Source organism: Bos javanicus, chromosome 2, assembly GCF_032452875.1.
Source record: "Bos javanicus breed banteng chromosome 2, ARS-OSU_banteng_1.0, whole genome shotgun sequence".
In the NCBI taxonomy this organism is placed as follows: Eukaryota; Metazoa; Chordata; class Mammalia; order Artiodactyla; family Bovidae; genus Bos; species Bos javanicus.
In genome coordinates, this window is record NC_083869.1 from 118,573,402 (window position 1) to 118,590,369 (window position 16,968).

The window sequence follows — 16,968 nt, forward strand, 5'->3', positions numbered from 1 at the left end:
CTGACTCTGGTCCTCCTGTCCCCTCTAATAGGGACCAAAGTCCCTTTTACTGTATAAGTTAGCACATTCATGGGTCTGGGGACTGGGATGTGAACATCTTGGTGGGGGTGGGGGAGTGTGGGGAACAACGGACATTATTTAGCCTACTACACTTACCCGTCTCTGGATCCTGAAATATTCTGAGAGCACGGTTTAAACTTTATCATTCTTACTGATTCTGTGCCAGCTTTTCCCACTTGTCTCCCCAAAGAGAGTGTGTGTTCAAGGCCACTGATAAGGCCTGCCACTTGTCAATCACTCACTAGATATGTACCAATGGAGTAGCTATAGTACTCGAGGTACAAATACACAAGTTAGAGAGATACTGGGGGATGGAAAGGAAGTGACAGATGCAGAAGTGGTTGTAAAGGAAATTCTGGCAGGACTTTATAAGGAGAGCAAGACTGAGGATGCAGTTTTTAAAGCCGACTTTAAATCTGAGGCTGGGTAAAAGAGAGCAGCGCGTTACAGACTTGGAGAGGGAGATTATTTCCCATGAAGATCCCTCGAACTCGTGTTGAGAGTGGAACATGAATGAAAGGCAGTTGGAATTACTGAGCTCACAAAGCAGAAACAAGGACCCATCACAGCATGAATCTCATTTTTCTTTCAGAAAGGATTCCTACCAAACCCATCAAGAAAAAGGAAAAAGGTAACTATTATCTTCTGTCTCACCTACCATATTGTTGATTTTCCATCTCTCTGGCTTTATTTCATAGTTTCTAAATTAACCATTTATAATGAAGCTTGACATTATAGTATGGTGTTTTTGCTACTTCCAAACCTTTATGTATGTGAAGCTGGAACGTCTTTGAGTTTTAAAATATTTGAGATAGAGGGTGGAGATAATCCTTAAAAATAGATAACGAGGCAGAACTGACCTTGTACATTTGTTTTAGAAAAATAAATGAGTAAGTCCCCTATATATGAATGTTAAAGTTGCAAGCTTTCAAAGATGCGAATATGCATTCGCATGGTCAGTCACATAAGTTAGTTCACGTGTCTGGCATGTGTTGTCATGTATGTGAATCCTCCACAGCTGATTCACAGTTGCTTCCAGACATCCTGGATTTGAAATAAAGATACTGTACTTTACTGTACTGTACAGTGCAGTATAGAGGAGAGTAGTACAGTATCTTTATTTCAAATCCAGGGTGTCTGGAAGCAACTGTAAAAGCGGCAGTGATGTAGCTGGTATGGCTAAGAAACTCCAGGAATTGGAGGCCCAGAGGAAGGATGAAGAGGGACAAGAGGAAGTAACTGCAGAACTGAAGAGATTCACGAGGCGGGAAATGGCAAGGGGATTTTATTTATCTGAAGAGGCAGCCTTGGTGTCTGAGGCACAGGACTCGGACATGGAACGGTACATGAAGGTTGTAGCAGCTGTTCAGAATGCAATCCGGTGCTACTGTGTCATCCATGATGAGAAAAAAGAGCCACTAGCCAGACATCACGGGATCATTTTTTAAAGAGAGTAGGCAGAATTGAATCCAACAAAGAACCAGAACCTGTGTCATCAGTGTTGGCGTGAGTGAAATTGCAGCTTGCCCTCCGTCTCCTATTGCTGACAATCCTTCAGCTCTACCGTCGTCCACCTCCTGTCCCTCCGCCAGCCAGTAACCCTTCTTGCCTGTTCACTCGATGCCAGCTGTTGTACTGTACTCCTGCACTTCTCAAGGTACTCTTAACTGTACATTAAAAATGTTTACTTTACTCTTTGTGTTTGTTTGCTTTTTCTGTATTATTTGTGTGAAGTGTTACAAGTTTATTACTGTACAGTACCATAGAGTTGATTGTGTTAGCTGGGTACCTAGCCTAACTTTGTTGGACTAACCAACAAATTGGACTTTCAACATGCTCTCGGAGTGGAGCTTATTAGGAGATAGGCGAGTCTCTGTACTGTCTTTCTTAAAAAAGTTTTTATTGGAGTACAGTCAACTTAAATGTTGTATTAGTTTCAGGTATACAGCAAAGTGAGTCAGTTATATATATACATATATACACTGTTTTATTTTTTTAGATTCTTTTCCCATATAGGCCACTGCAGTGGGCATACTGTCTTAAAATTAGACATAAAAGATGGAGCTAGAGGTGGAAAAGCATGATTTGGGAAGGCACAGAAAAAGTGTGTTTAATGATGGTTGCTTTTGCAACACTGACTGTATTTTCATTGGCTTTTCTGGGTTCTGGCTTTAATGAAATAAGGATTGAGCAAAATAGAAACATCTCATGGTCACTCTAGCTGACCTAGTATAGACCTAATGTAGAAATCCCCTCTGGAATGAATATATAGCCATATGTCACCTGGTAAAGCAAAAACAAAACAAAACCTCTTCTTCACATGCACACAGCCACTCACACTGAGTCCTGCCTCAGGTGGTTTGTTTTCAAAGTAAATGTTATTTCCTTCATGGAGATGGCACTTTAAAGAATAGAGTGATTGGGAAGCAGGGGTGCCCTTTAGAAGAGGTTGCTAACTTGGAAAATCTTTTCCTTTGTGGAGAGGCCCTTCAACCCCATCAGAGGGGCTTTGCAGACCTTAGTGCCGCCTATGAAGGCAAATTCTGTTCTTCAAAGTAACATGTGACATTCATCATATAAGAAACGAATTGCCAGTCCAGGTTCAACGCACGATACAGAATGCTTGGGGCTGGTGCACTGGGATGACCCAGAGGGATGGTACGGGGAGGGAGGTGGGAGGGGGGTTCAGGATGGGGAGCACGTGTACACCCGTGGTGGATTCATGTTGATGTATGGCAAAACCAATATAATATTGTAAAGTAATTAGCCTCCAATTAAAATAAATAAATTTAAATTTAAAAAACAAAGTAACGTGACATTCACGGACCAGCACTGTCTGTGTTGTGTGGATTCTGGGGAAGGCGTCAGATAGTTGATGTCTTCCTCTCCAAGACAGTGTGTGAGAGAGAAGCTATGAGGTGAAAAAGACGAAATAGAAAAGCTTCCATTTTCCTAACTTCCAGCAGAGGTAACCTTGGCCATCTCTGCAAAACCAGGAAGTCATGATCTTCACAAAGCTGGTTTCTGGGGATACCTGCTCCACTGACTATACGCTAAAGATTCAGTAACTAGGATCTGCATCCACTGGGTTTTCTGGAGAAAGAGATGCTATTTGCACTGTTCATTAAGACCAAGTGTTTCCACCTAGTCCTAGGGAGTGAATGCTAGGCTATGCACGCATGCTCAGTTGTGTCCGACTTTTTGCAACCCCATGGATGACAGCCCACCTGGCTCCCCTGCCCATGGGATTATCCCAGGCAAGAGTACTGGGGTGGGTTGCTATTTCCTCCTCCAGGGGATCTTCGTGATCACAGGATCGAACCCATGTCTCCTTGGCTCCTGCATTGGCCAGCAGATTCTTTACCACTAAGCCACTGGGGAAGCCGTAGTCATAGGGGGTCAAGGATAATTCAGTCTGGGTTAATCAATTAGTTGATCTTCTCCCACCCTTCATCACGGATGCCCTCTCTTGGTTTCCTCTGGGCTTACAGCTCAGAAGGTGTCACCGCCTCAGTTCTTGAAGGGTCTCTCTAGAGCATCTCTTCCTTCTCTAGCCCCTTGGCTTCTGCTGCTTGTGTCTTCTTAGCACCAAACGGCATAAGAAAGCCTGACCCAGTAGCCTAAAAATAGTGGTCAGCATCCATGAGGCTGAGAAGAAGGAAATGTGGTTACATGGCCCCAAGCCAGGACCTCTCAAACACAGGTAGGGATGTCCCCAAGGATGTCCTTAACAGGCCATTCCTCAAGCTCTCCTGTTGACAGGGAGCACGTGGGCAAGACATGCCTTGCAGCCTTTCCTATGTGTGAATTTTGTGTCTCTTCTTCTTATATTGAAGTTATACATGCAAAGAATCTACCAGTCAACATGTGCTCCAATTCACCTCAGCTCATTGGGCTCAAGGATAATATTCTGACTGTTATGCTTTGGAAATATCAGGCCATTTTGCTTTGGCTCATAATACTATATTATAAGTACAGGCTCTGCATTCTTGTAGCAACAGACCTCAAAGAAGCACTGAGAATGAGATGAAGTATTTAAAAATTCAGATTGGCAGGACTGGTAATGGGTTGAATGTCTGGGATGGGGTAAGGGAAGGAATCCATGTCCACTTCCAGTCTCCTGGGTTCTTAATGAGATGAGGGGGCACCAGAAGAGGAGCACATTCAAGACAGAAAGACAAGGACTGTGGTCTGGGGCACAGTGGGTTTTAGACATGATGAAAGACATGTAATTTTATGATTTAAAAAAAAGTAGCATTTGGATACTTGGGTACTCAAAAAAAGACCAGGAGACCAGAGACACAGGTCTTAAAGCCCAGGGATGAATGTGGTAGGTCATGGGAGTAGTTGTGATCATCTAGGAGAGGAATAAACAGATGACACCACCCTTATGGCAGAAAGTGAAGAGGAACTAAAAAGCCTCTTAATGAAAGTTAAAGAGGAGAGTGAAAAAGTCGACTTAAAGCTCAACATTCAGAAAACTAAGATCATGGCATCTGGTCCCATCACTTCATGGGAAATAGATGGGAAAACAGTGGAAACAGTGTCAGACTTTATTTTGGGGGGCTCCAAAATCACTGCAGATGGTGACTGCAGCCATGAAATTAAAAGATGCTTACTCCTTGGAAGGAAAGTTATGACCAACCTAGATAGCATATTCAAAAGCAGAGACATTTCTTTGCCAACAAAGGTCCATCTAGTCAAGGCTATGGTTTTTCCAGTAGTCATGCATGGATGTGAGAGTTGGACTGTGAAGAAAGCTGAGTGCCGAAGAATTGATGCTTTTGAACTGTGGTGTTGGAGAAGATTCTTCAGAGTCCCTTAGACTGCAAGGAGATCCAACCAGTCCATCCTAAAGGAGATCAGTCCTGGGTGTTCTTTGGAAGGAATGATGCTGAAGCTGAAACTCCAATACTTTGGCCACCTCATGCGAAGAGTTGACTCATTGGAAAAGACTCTGATGCTGGGAGGGATTGGGGGCAGGAGGAGAAGGGGATGACAGAGGATGAGATGGCTGATTGGCATCACCGACTCGATGGACGTGAGTTTGAGTGAACTCCGGGAGATGGTGATGGACAGGGAGGCCTGGTGTGCTGCGATTCATGGGGTCGCAAAGAGTCGGACACGACTGAGTGGCTGAACTGAACTGAATTGAGGAGAGGAAAATGGGCAGGGGACAATAGGACAGAGCCCTGCAGAATTCCAACATTCCAGGTTTGGAAGCTGAAAAGAAAGAAGAAACATGTTAGAAAAATCAAAGAGAGTGGAGTGTCATGGAACAAATCATAAAGAGTGTTTCTAGAAGGAAGAGGTGAATGGCCCTCCCCACCACCTCCCCACTTCCTCAACACCCACCAGAGTCCCAGCTACCCATCACCAGGTAGGCCGGTCCCCAAATCTGTGATTGTTTTGTACCTAGACTGTCATGCAAGCACTGTCGTGTGAATTTCTTCTTCTAGCCTGTGGTGTAGAAAGGGTAGCTTCATCTAGATGAAGAGGTGCTATCCATTAGATGAATTGCTTCCCACCACTAGGGTGGCCCAGGAGAGGGACCAGGTGCCCATTCTCTGGCCATTTCTGCAGAACAGACACATGACCCTCATACATAGAAATCATAGTATATAGAGATTCACATGTTATTGCCACATAGATTATCACCGAAAATTAAAAGGAAGAAATTTAATTCTTCTTGCCCACCAATGGGCTCCTTCCTTGATCATTCTTATTTTGGTCTATAAATTCTATAGGTTTTTTTTTTTTAAGATTTTTTTTTTATGTGGACCACTTTTAAAGTCTTTATTGAGTTTGTTACAATATTGCTTCTGTTTTATGTTTTGGTTTTTTGACCGTGAGGCATATAGGATCTTAGTTCCTCAACCAGGGGTTGAACCTGCACCCCCTGCATTGGAAGGGGAAGTCTTAACCACTAGGATGCCAAAGAAGTCCTCATAAATTCTGTAGTTTTAACATGTGCTACTTGTTACTCCACAATACTTAGATGCAAACACTATCAATTTTTTTCTTTTAAAAAATAAATTTTATTTATTTTTAATTGAAGGGTAATTGCTTTACAATATTGTGTTAGTTTCTGCCATACATCAGCATGAGTCAGTCATAGATCTATATATGTCAGCCATAGGTATACACATGTCCCCTCCCTCTTGACTCTCCCTCTCACCTCCCACTCCATCCCACCCCTTTAGTATGTCACTGAATGAAATAAAATCTGGCTAAAGGCCCCACATACTGAGCCTGGTGAAAAATCCCACGCCAGTTGACTGTGGGCCCTTCCATCTTCCTTACACAGGCAAAGCATCAGGTCTTCCATGGGCTCAAAAAATTAGGGTAAGACCTTGGCCTTCAACTCCAGTGGTTGCCATTACCACAGTTCCCAGCCATTGAGAGATGGCACCTCCACACCTAGATGCCAAGCTAAGGATGGCCTTCCCTAGGCTTCAGAACCAGAGAGGTCTGTCTGCCCTGACATACACCTGATTACCTGTGCCCATTGTCTTTCCAACCAGAGGCACTGTTGCAGGCTCAGGGGCTCTCCAGAACAAAATCCATAGCCCAGGAACGCCTCTCCATGTCCTTCAATTCACAGAGAACTTACAGCAAGGAAAATGCGATGCAGTGATCTCTCAGATGTTTATCCTACCATGTAAAGTCTCAGTAGGGACTTTCCCGGCTTATGACAGTGCTACCAGAGCGGGCGGTACCGGTGCAGCCCCTGGTCAGAGAACTAAGATTCCCAACACGACCAAAAGACAAAAAAAAAAAATCTCAGTAAATCACTCTTCAATGAGTCAATGTAAATGATGCAGTGTAGATAACTAGATGAGACACTGTATTCCTGAGACAGATTTTGCCTTCAGAATAATAAATTTCTCAGATTATCTTTAATTTATCCTTTTATGTGGCTGTTGAAAGACTTTTCAGAATATCTGTCTCTATAAAGAAAACTTTGAAAGTTTAACACAGAGCCACTTCCTCCTGAACTTCACTGCAGACCAGACTGTCTTCTCCCTGAACTCTTGTAAACCATTTTGAGAATGGTTTCCAAGTAGCGCCTGGGTACGAGTAAAGGCTATATGTCTACAGTGCCAACCACAGGGTTGACTTTCCAGAGTCTTGCTGATCCCAATGATGTCTACATCATTTCCTCTTCTAGCCAGAAGACTCAAATAAATGCGAGGTGTGCAGTAGAGAGAAAGCGCTGTTATCCTGTGATACGTGTCCAAGGTTCTTTCATGGGAACTGCCACATTCCACCTAAACTTGCTACCAAGTGAGTGAGACCTGGCTCCCTCCTGCCCTTCCTTCTTATGTTTCTCCCATCATGCACACTCAGACTGCAAAGTTGTCTCTTGTTGTATGTGTCTTGATTCAGAAGCAGAGTCCTTATGTATCCGGATTCAGAAATAAGATACATAGCTGTTTAACAGTGCTAGTAGCAGTAGATTAACGAGAAGAAAACTCTTCAAGTGGTGATTAGGTATAATAGAGAAAGGAATTACCCTCGCTTCCCTCACTTGATTCCTGGACCCATGCATTTTGATGGGATGATGACACCCTATATTAGCTGCTGGTTTAAAACATGTACCACTGCTGTGGAAACATCAATCTGAGGCTGAATTTTGCAATAAAGAACTGATGATCTGAGCCACAGCCAGCTCCAGCTCTTGCTTTTGCTGATGATATAATAGGAGCTTCTCCATCTTTGGCTGCAAAGAACATAATCTGATTTCAGTATTGACCATCTGGTGATGTCTGGGTGCAGTCATCTCCTGGGTTGTTGGAAAAGGGTGTTTACTTTGACCAGCATGTTCTCTTGACAAAACTGTTAGGCTCTACTGTTCTTCATTTTGTACTCCAAGACCAAACTTGCCTGTTATTCTGGGTATCTCTTGACTTCCTAATTTTGCATTCCAATCCAATATAATGAAAAGGACGCCCCTTTTTGGTGTTCATTCTAGATGTTGTAAGTCTTCATAGAACTAATCAGCTTCAGATTCTTTGGCATCAGTGGTTGGGGCATAGACTTGGATTACTATGATATTGAATGGCTTGCTTTGGAAACAAACCAAGAACATTCTGTTGTTTTTGAGATTGAGCCAAATATTGTATTCTGTACCCTTTGATTGACTATGAGTCCTACTCCATTCCTTCTAAGGGAATTTTGCTCACAGTGGTAGATATAATGGTCATCTGAATAAATTTGGGCTTAAATTGAAGAAAGAAGGGAAAACCACTAGACCATTCAGGTATGACCTAAATCAAACCCCTTACAAATATACAGTGGAGGTGACAAATTGATTCAAGGGATTAGATCCAGTATGCAGAGTGCCTACTATGGACAAAGAACTATGGACAAAGGTTGTAACACTGTACAGGAAGCAGTGACCAAAATCATCCCAAAGAAAAAGAAATGCAAAAAGGCAAAATGGTTGTCTGAGGAGGCCTTACAAACAGCTGGGGAAAGAAGAGAAGTGAAAGGCAAAGGAGAAAGGGAAAGATATACCCAACTGAAAGCAGAGTTTCGGAGAATAGCAATGAGGGCTAAGAAGGTCTTCTTCAATGAACAATGCAAAGAAATAGGGGAAAACAATAGAATCAGAAAGACTAGAGATTTCTTCAAATAAATTGGAGATATTAAGGGAACATTTTATGCAAGGATGGGCACAATAAAGGACAGAAATGGTAAGAACCTAACAGAAGAGGAGAAATTAAAAAGAGGTGGCAGGAATACACAGAAGAACTATACAAAAAAGATCTTATGGACCAAATAACTGCCATGGTCTGGTCACTCACCTAGAGCCAAACATCCTAGAGTGTGAAGTCAAGTGACCCTTAGGAAGCATTAATGTGAACAAAGCTAGTGGAGGTGATGGAATTCCAGTTGAGCTATTTCAAATTCTAAAAGACGATGCTGTGAAACTGCTGCACTCAACATGGCCACAAATTTGGAAAATCCAGCAGTGGCCACAGGACTGGAAAATGTCAGTTTTCATTCCAGTACCAAAGAACATTCAAACTACTGTACAATTGTGCTCATTTCATATGCTAGCAAGGTAACGCTCAAAATACTTCAAGCTAGGCTTCAGCAGTACATGAATCAAGAACTTCCACATGTACAAGCTGGATTTAGAAAAGGCAGAGGAAAAAGAAATCAAGTTGCCAACATTCATTGGATCATGGGAAAAGCAAGAGAGTTCCAGGAAAAAGCATTTACTTCTGCTTTATTGATGACACGAAAGCCTTTGACTGTGTGGATCACCAAAAAAAAAACCTGGAAAATTCTCAAAGAGATGGGAATACTGGACCACCTTACCTGTCTCCTGAGAAACCTGTATGCGGGTCAAGAAGCAACAGTTGTAACTGGACATGGAAAAATTGACTGGTCTAAAATTGGGAAAGGATTCCTACCAGGTTGTATATTGTCACTCTTTGTATTTAACTTGTATGCAGAGTACATACGGAAAATGCTGGACTGGCTAAACCACAAGCTGGAATCAAGATTGCTAGGAGAAGTGTCAACAACCTCAGATATGCACATGATACCACTCTAATGGCAGAAATCGAAGAGAAACTAAAGAGCCTCCTGATGAGGGGGGAAGAAGAGAGTGGAAAAGGTGACTTAAAACCCAACATTCCTAAAACTAAGATCATGGCATCTGGTCCCAGTGGAAACAGTGACAGATTTTATTTTCTTGGGCTCCAAAATCACTGCAGATGGTGACTGCAGCCATGAAATTAAAAGATGCTTGCTCCTTGGAAGAAAAGCTATGACAAAACTATACATCATATTAAAAAGCAGAGACATCACTTTGCTGACAAAGGTCCATATAGTCAAAATTATGATTTTGCCTGTAATCATGCACGGATGTGAGAGTTGAACCATAAAGAAAACTGAGCATCAAAGAATTGATCCTTTTGAATTGTGGTGCTGGAGAATATTCCTGAGAGTTCCTTGGACTGAAAGGAGATCAAACCAGTCAATCCTAAAGGAAATCAGTCCTGAATATTCATTGCAAGGACTGAGGCTGAAGCTGAGGCTCCAATACTTTGGCCACCTGATGCAAAGAGCCAATTCACTGGAAAAGACCCTGATGCTGGGAAAGATTGAAGGCAGGAGGAAAAAGGGATGACAGAGGATGAGATGGTTGGATGGCATCACCAACTCAATGGACATGAGTTTGAGAAAACTCCGGGAGATAGTGATGGACATAGGAGCCTAGCATGCAACAGTCCATGGGGTCGCAAAGAGTTGGACATGACTGAGCGACTGAACAACAACAACAAAATGGGAATATCACAAAGCTGACAAAGCTGGGACTGTTCTGAGCCTTCAGAAGATGATCATCGCAGTTTTATCAAGTCAGCTGATCTGGAATCTCAGGGTTCAGGATAAGATGCCTGACTTCTGTGGGTGTGAATCCACTGCTGCATTTCCTTTGTGATAAAGTGTATCTGTGGTCGGAGGTGATGACATGTGAGATAACACATAGAAGGCGAAGGCATTCTAGAAGTAGTAGAATTCCTGTGGCCAAGGAGGAGAATCTCTACCAGGATTATGTCCGTCCCTATGAGGACAGAGCACTTTCCCTCCAAAATGGGAGGAGGCTAATGTAGCTCATCTGCTCCCATGAAGCTTCCAGAGATTGTGCCACCTCAGGAATTCAGCAAAGAGAGGCAATGCCAAAGAATAGTCAAACTACTGCACATTTGCACTCATCTCACATGCTAGTAAAGTAATGCTCCAAATTCTCCAAGCCAGGCTTCAACAATACATGAACCGTGAACTTCCAGATGTACAAGTTGGTTTTAGAAAAGGCAGAGGAAGCAGAGATCAAATTTCCAACATCTGTTGGATCATTGAAAAAGCAAGAGACTTCCAGAAAAATGTCTATTTCTGTTGTATTGATTATGCCAAAGCCTTGACTGTATGGATCACAACAAACTGTGGAAAATTCTTCAAGAGATGGGAATACCAGACCACCTGACCTGCCTCTTGAGAAACCTGTATGCAGGTCAGGAAGCTACAGTTAAAACTGGACATGGAACAACAGACTGGTTCCAAATAGGAAAAGGAATACGTCAAGGCTGTACATTGTCACCCTGCTTATTTAATTTATATGCAGGGTACATCATGTGAAATGCCAGGCTGGATGAAGCACAAGCTGGAATCAAGATTGCCAGGAGAAATATCAATAGCCTTAGATATGCAGATGACACCACACTTATGGCAGAAAGTGAAGGACTAAAGAGCCTCTTGATGAAAGTGAAAGAGAAGAGTGAAAACGTTGGCTTAAAGGTCAACATTCAGAAAACTAAGATCATGGCATCCAGTCCCATCACTTCATAGCAAATAGATGGGGAAACAGTGGCAGACTTTATTTTCTTGGGTTCCAAAATCACTGCAGACAGTGATTGCAGCCATGAAATTAAAAGATGCTTACTCCTTGGAAGGAAAGTTGTGACCAACCTAAACAGCATATTCAAAAGCAGGGACATTACTTTGCCAACAAAGGTCCGTCTAGTCAAGGCTATGGTTTTTCCAGTGGTCATGTATGGATGTGAGAGTTGGACTATAAAGAAAGCTGAGCACTGAAGAATTGATGCTTTTGAGCTGTGGTGTTGGAGAAGACTCTTGAGAGTCCCTTGGACTGCAAGAAGACCCAACCAGTCCATCCTAAAGGAAATCAGTCCTGAATTTTCATTGGAAGGACTGATGCTGAAGCTGAAACTCCAATACTTCGGCCACCTGATGTGAGGAACTGACTCATTGGAAAAGACCCTGATGCTGGGAAAGATTGAGGTGGAAGGAGAAGCTCACGACAAAGGATGAGATGGTTGGATGGCATCACCGACTAGATGGACATGAGTTTGAGTAAACTCTGGGAGTTGGTGATGGACACAGAGGCCTGGTGTGCTGCAGTCAGTCCATGGGGTCGCAAAGAGTCAGACACAATGAGCGACTGAAGTGAACTGAACCGACAGGAATTCAGCATAAATGTCTGCAGCTGGGCATTCTGCAGAGGTAGAAGAATTCACTTTTCTGTGGAGCTCTGTATCGTCAGGCCACCCTTGCACCATGGGCACTGTAACGGCCCCCCTTGAGCAACCTCCAGGGTGGCCCAGGAGAGATGCTAAATGACATCTCTAGGTTGGATCACTCTCTCTTCCTCTCAGATTATCAAGAGTGCCCCGGGACAGAGAACCTTGTAGAGGAAAGTAGAGAACAAATCTAGGGGCGCATGAAAAACATGTGGCCTTCTCTTGGTAGAGTTCCCTTCCAAGAAGTTTCTGCAGTGTAGATTCTAGACACAAAGATAGCAATGACTGAAAAAAATGCCTATGGTTTATGCTCTGTGCTTATTCAGCAAAGCTGAGAAGAAGGGCTGATTTAATGATTTTTACTGTGAGTTGATGGATCATCAAGGCCCAAGACTCCAGTGCTTAACATACCAATTTCCAGTTCTTTACTTCTAAAAGGCTGAATTCATGACCAAACTCACAGTAGCTCAGACAGGAACCCTAAGTTTTGAGGAGAATGAGAGTCCTGACCCACTGTGGTACTGCACTTAGACCATCAGTCTTCTACCACTGCTGATGGGAGAGCTGTTTTTGGCAGTTAAGCCCAAATGGGGCTTCAGCACAGAAGGGTGTCAGAGAGAAGTTGTGTCCAAGTGGAAACTACCAATTACTCCTGAACAGAGGACTTTAGCAGCTATGGAGACAATGGTTGAGTCATAGAGAACCTGGCTTTGTTGACCTTATATTTGACCTCTCAGGAACCCATGGAGTTGCATCTTCTGCCAGATAAAGGATCTTAAAAAATGTTGCCCAGAAAGCCAGCCAATTTATCAGGAATCTGAGATCCTGCAGAAGCGGATGCTGCCTAGAGAGCAGTTGGTGAGTTGAAATGTAAACCTAAGCCCCCTCCTTTCTGTTTACACAAGAGAAGGAGCACCATCTTGCAGGGAGCAGGAGGAGGAGTGCCCAAGGCAAACTGCTGTGTCTTGATGTGTTCTGATCACATTACCTGACACCAAAATCCATAAGCCACAGAAAATTCCCATTCTGTGTTTGTTTGGGAGGTATGCAGGTTTGGGGGTTGTGCATTGATCTGATCATTCTTTCCAAGCTGCTCATCACTTAAAAATCTTGTCTATCTTTGGCAGAAATGTGAATTTCTCCTCTTGAAGGTCTATTGCTCTCCAAAAAGCTCCTTTTTTGTCTCAGAACCACATTATGTAAGTAACAGCAACAAAAACTGCAAACTGGTATTTGTCAAATTTGTGATATGAATCAATGGGCACACATCGCCAATCTCTTTGCCTTGCTGATGGATGTCTTAGTCAGCTCAGTCAGCCCTTAGAAGCTTAGGCTGTTATAACAAACTACCATAGATTGGGTGGCTGGAGGCTGAACGGTCAAGATCAGGGTGTCAGCATGGTCAGGCCATAGTGAGGGCTTGCTTTCAGGTTGCAGCCAGCCACTTCTCATCTTGTCCTCCTCATATGGTGGAAAGGGAGAGAGAAGTCCCTGGGATCCCTTGTGTAAAGGCACTAATCCTATTTGGAGGGCCCCATCCTCACAATTACCTAATTATCTCCCAGTGGTCCCACCTCCTAAGACCATCCTAAGTAGAGGGTGAGGATTTCAGCATATGAATTTGGGGGATACAAGTACTCGGTCCTTAGCAGTGGGAATCGATAGAAGGGAAACTTGGAACCATGCCTACCATTTGGCACTTTTGTCAACAGACTAGAGACGCCTCTCAGGACCTTGAGGAGCCCATGTGGTTAAACAAAATCAAGGACAAGCTGATGATGACCTTGTACTACCAAGTGTGGGAGTTTGTGCGGGACATGCGTCTCATTTTCCAGAACCACAAAATGGTTTACAGGGTAAGCGGCTCTTCCTGCTTCTATTCTTCTTCAGTTAAGTCATTTTGCCTTTCAACTTCTTGTATCAAGTAAATGTTACAATTTCCCTCAAGCTCACCCAAGTAAAAAGTCTGGCAGTATTCTACAAGCCCTGTGGGCAATGGTAGGGAACATAATAACAGATCAGAAGGGATCACTGGAAGCATGACCCTTGGACGTCAGAGTTGACTTCTTCTCCATAGCTCCTTCTTCAGTTTGCCCATAAAGAACACTGGTGCTCTGCTCAATCATGTCTGACTCTTTGTGACCCCATGGACTGCAGTCTGCCAGGCTCCTCTGTCCATGGGATTTTCCAGGCAAGAATACTGGAGTGGGTTGCCATTTCCTACTCCAGGGCATCTTCCTGACCCAGGAATCAAACCCAAGACTCCTGTGTCTCCTGCATCAGCAGACGGATTCTTTACCAAGGTGCCACCTGGAAAGCCCAAGCAAAAGTTGACTGCAGACCCAGTACCTTCCACAGGAAATGGAAGTACTTTTTTTTTTTTTTAATTGGACCTGGCAGTACTGTGTGTGCCTCAGAAGTCCCTGTCATCCTCATAGTCCCTTCTATCCTCACTCATCCCAGACTTGGAGACCATCCTGGGGAGTCTCGATGCTGAGGCATCCTAGGTCCATGAGCAGTTTGCTGCTGCGCACTTGCCCTCTGGCATCTGGGCCCTCAGAAATGTGTGTACAGGGGCCTCTCCCCAACACCTGGGCATCTCCCTATTTCCAGCATTTCTGGATGGAAAACAGAACTCTCATGGCCTTGGTGCTCATACAGAAGTGGGGTCAGGTCTCTCATCAGCAAGAAGCAAATATTTTTTGATGTTTTTTTACATGGACCATTTTTAAAGTTTTTATTGAATTTCTTACAATATTGTTTCTGTTTTGTGTATTGATTTTTTGGCCTCAAGGCATCTAGGATCTTAGTTCCCCTACCAGGGATCAAACCCACACACCCTGCATTGGAAAGCAAAGTCTTAACCACTGGACCATCAGGAATGTCCCTAGAAGCACGTTTTAAAGGCAACTTGTGCCTCTCTCCTCTAAAGGAAGATAGCAGATCACTTTTCTCAAATTTAAAAATCTTGGATCTTTTTATATTCACATTTCCTACTGCTGTATCTAAAAGTTAATAGGAATTATCTCAAGGGGTGGGAATGAATAATAAAGGAAGACACCATAAACTGACCTTAGACCTTTCTGTACTTTCATACTGTCACGTGGAATATGGGCTATGTTCAAAATCAAATAGCTAGAATTTTTTTTAATTAATCAACAAATTTCTGATGAAGAATTAGATTGCAATACAGTGCCGTTTTTGTTCCTACATCTTCCAGATAAAGAGAAACAATCCAGCTATCAGGGAACATAAACTACTCTCAGCTGGATCAATTCTTACTTGACATTTGGGAGTCTAAAATAAAGCTCTGGATTAACCGAAACATCAGGTGTCTAAGCTCATTAGCAGTCTATGACTATTATTATTTCTGTCTTTGCTTTTTCAGGACAGTAAGTTCATCGGTCTGGGACTTCAACTAGAGACCCAATTTGAGAATGATTTCAAAGACATTTTTGGCATCCAGGAAATAAGTACAAACAGCACTTAGTTTGAGCCGTTCTTTTATAATGGAGCCCAATTCTAGTCGTCCCTCCAGAGCCTCCAGCAGCTACACAAGACTGTACCTGTGGCCTCACTGACCATCTGCCTGTTTCCGTGCAAATAACACATTTCTTTTTCAAACTTGTTGTTGTTGACATTCGTGCTCATTTATTTTTCTAAATAAAATTTAAAATTTTCAGATTCTCTTACTGGGTAATAAGGGGTGAAATTCACAAAGGGAAATGTCAAGTCTTTCTATAAAGGATCATATTTTGCGCTTCCATTCACTTAAATCTTTATTAGGTTCTTAAGTAAACTTTTCTCTTCTTTTCTCCTCCCCACACAGGACTTGTTGGTATTGTTTAGTCATTGTGTCCGACTGTTTTGCAGCCCCATAGACTATAGCCCACCAGGCTCCTTCTGTCCATGGAATTTCCCAGCAAGAATACTGGAATGGGTTGCCATTTCCTCCTCCAAGGTTCTTCCTGACCCAGAGATCGGATCTGCATCTTGGGCATTGGCAGGCAGATTCTTTACCAGTGAGCCACCAGGAAAGACCACACAGGACCTAGTCATTTCTTATTTTCAGTTCAGTTCAGTTCAGTTGCTCAGTCGTGTCCAACTCTTCATGACCCCGTGGACTGCAGCACACCAGGCCTCCCTGTCCATCGCCAACTCCCAGAGTTTACTCAAACTCGTGTCCATTGAGTCGGTGGTGATGCCATCCAACCATCTCATCCTCTGTCATCCCCTTCTCCTGCCTTCAATCTTTCCCATAATAAGGGTCTTTTCCAATGAGTCAGTTCTTCACAGCAGGTAGCCAAAGTACTGGAGTTTCAGCTTCAACATCAGTCCTTCCAATGAATATTCAGGACTGATTTCCTTTAGGATGGACTGGTTGGGTCTCCTTGCAATCCAAGGGACTCCCAAGAGTCTTCTCCAACACTACAGCTCAAAAGCATCAATTCTTCAGCATTCAGCTTTCTTTATAGTCCAACTCTCACATCCATACATGACTACTGGAAAAACCATAGCCTTGACTAGACGGACCTTTATTGGCAAAGTAATGTCTCCGCTTTTTAATATGCTGTCTAGGTTGGTCATAACTTTTCTTCCAAGGAGCAAGTGTCTTTTAATTTCATGGCTGCAGTCACCATCTGCAGTGATTTTGGAACCCCCCAAAATAAAATCTGTCACTGTTTCCACTATTTCCCCATCTATTTGCCATAAAGTTATGGGACTGGATGCCATGATCTTAGTTTTCTGAATGTTGAGTTTTAGGCAACTTTTCCCTCTTCTCTTTCACTTTCATCAAGAGGCTCTTTAGTTCTTCTTCACTTTCTGCCATAAGGGTAGTGTCATCTGCATA

The 16,968-nt window shown here is 43.1% G+C and overlaps 1 protein-coding gene across 8 annotated transcripts in view; it reads left to right on the forward strand.

Annotated features, from left to right (window-relative positions):
- LOC133230392 (nuclear body protein SP140-like protein) overlaps nt 1-15,800 on the forward strand; it is a 95,925-nt gene extending 80,125 nt beyond the window's left edge. For all 8 annotated transcript variants that reach the window (XM_061387839.1, XM_061387808.1, XM_061387799.1 and 5 more), the window contains 6 exons: nt 653-691; nt 7,232-7,347; nt 12,854-12,974; nt 13,244-13,315; nt 13,829-13,972; nt 15,505-15,800. In XM_061387839.1, the coding sequence (XP_061243823.1) occupies nt 653-691; nt 7,232-7,347; nt 12,854-12,974; nt 13,244-13,315; nt 13,829-13,972; nt 15,505-15,606 (594 nt within the window). In that variant the 3' untranslated portion in view covers nt 15,607-15,800. The remainder of the gene's footprint in view (nt 1-652; nt 692-7,231; nt 7,348-12,853; nt 12,975-13,243; nt 13,316-13,828; nt 13,973-15,504) is intronic.
- The last annotated feature ends 1,168 nt before the right edge of the window (nt 15,801-16,968 follow it).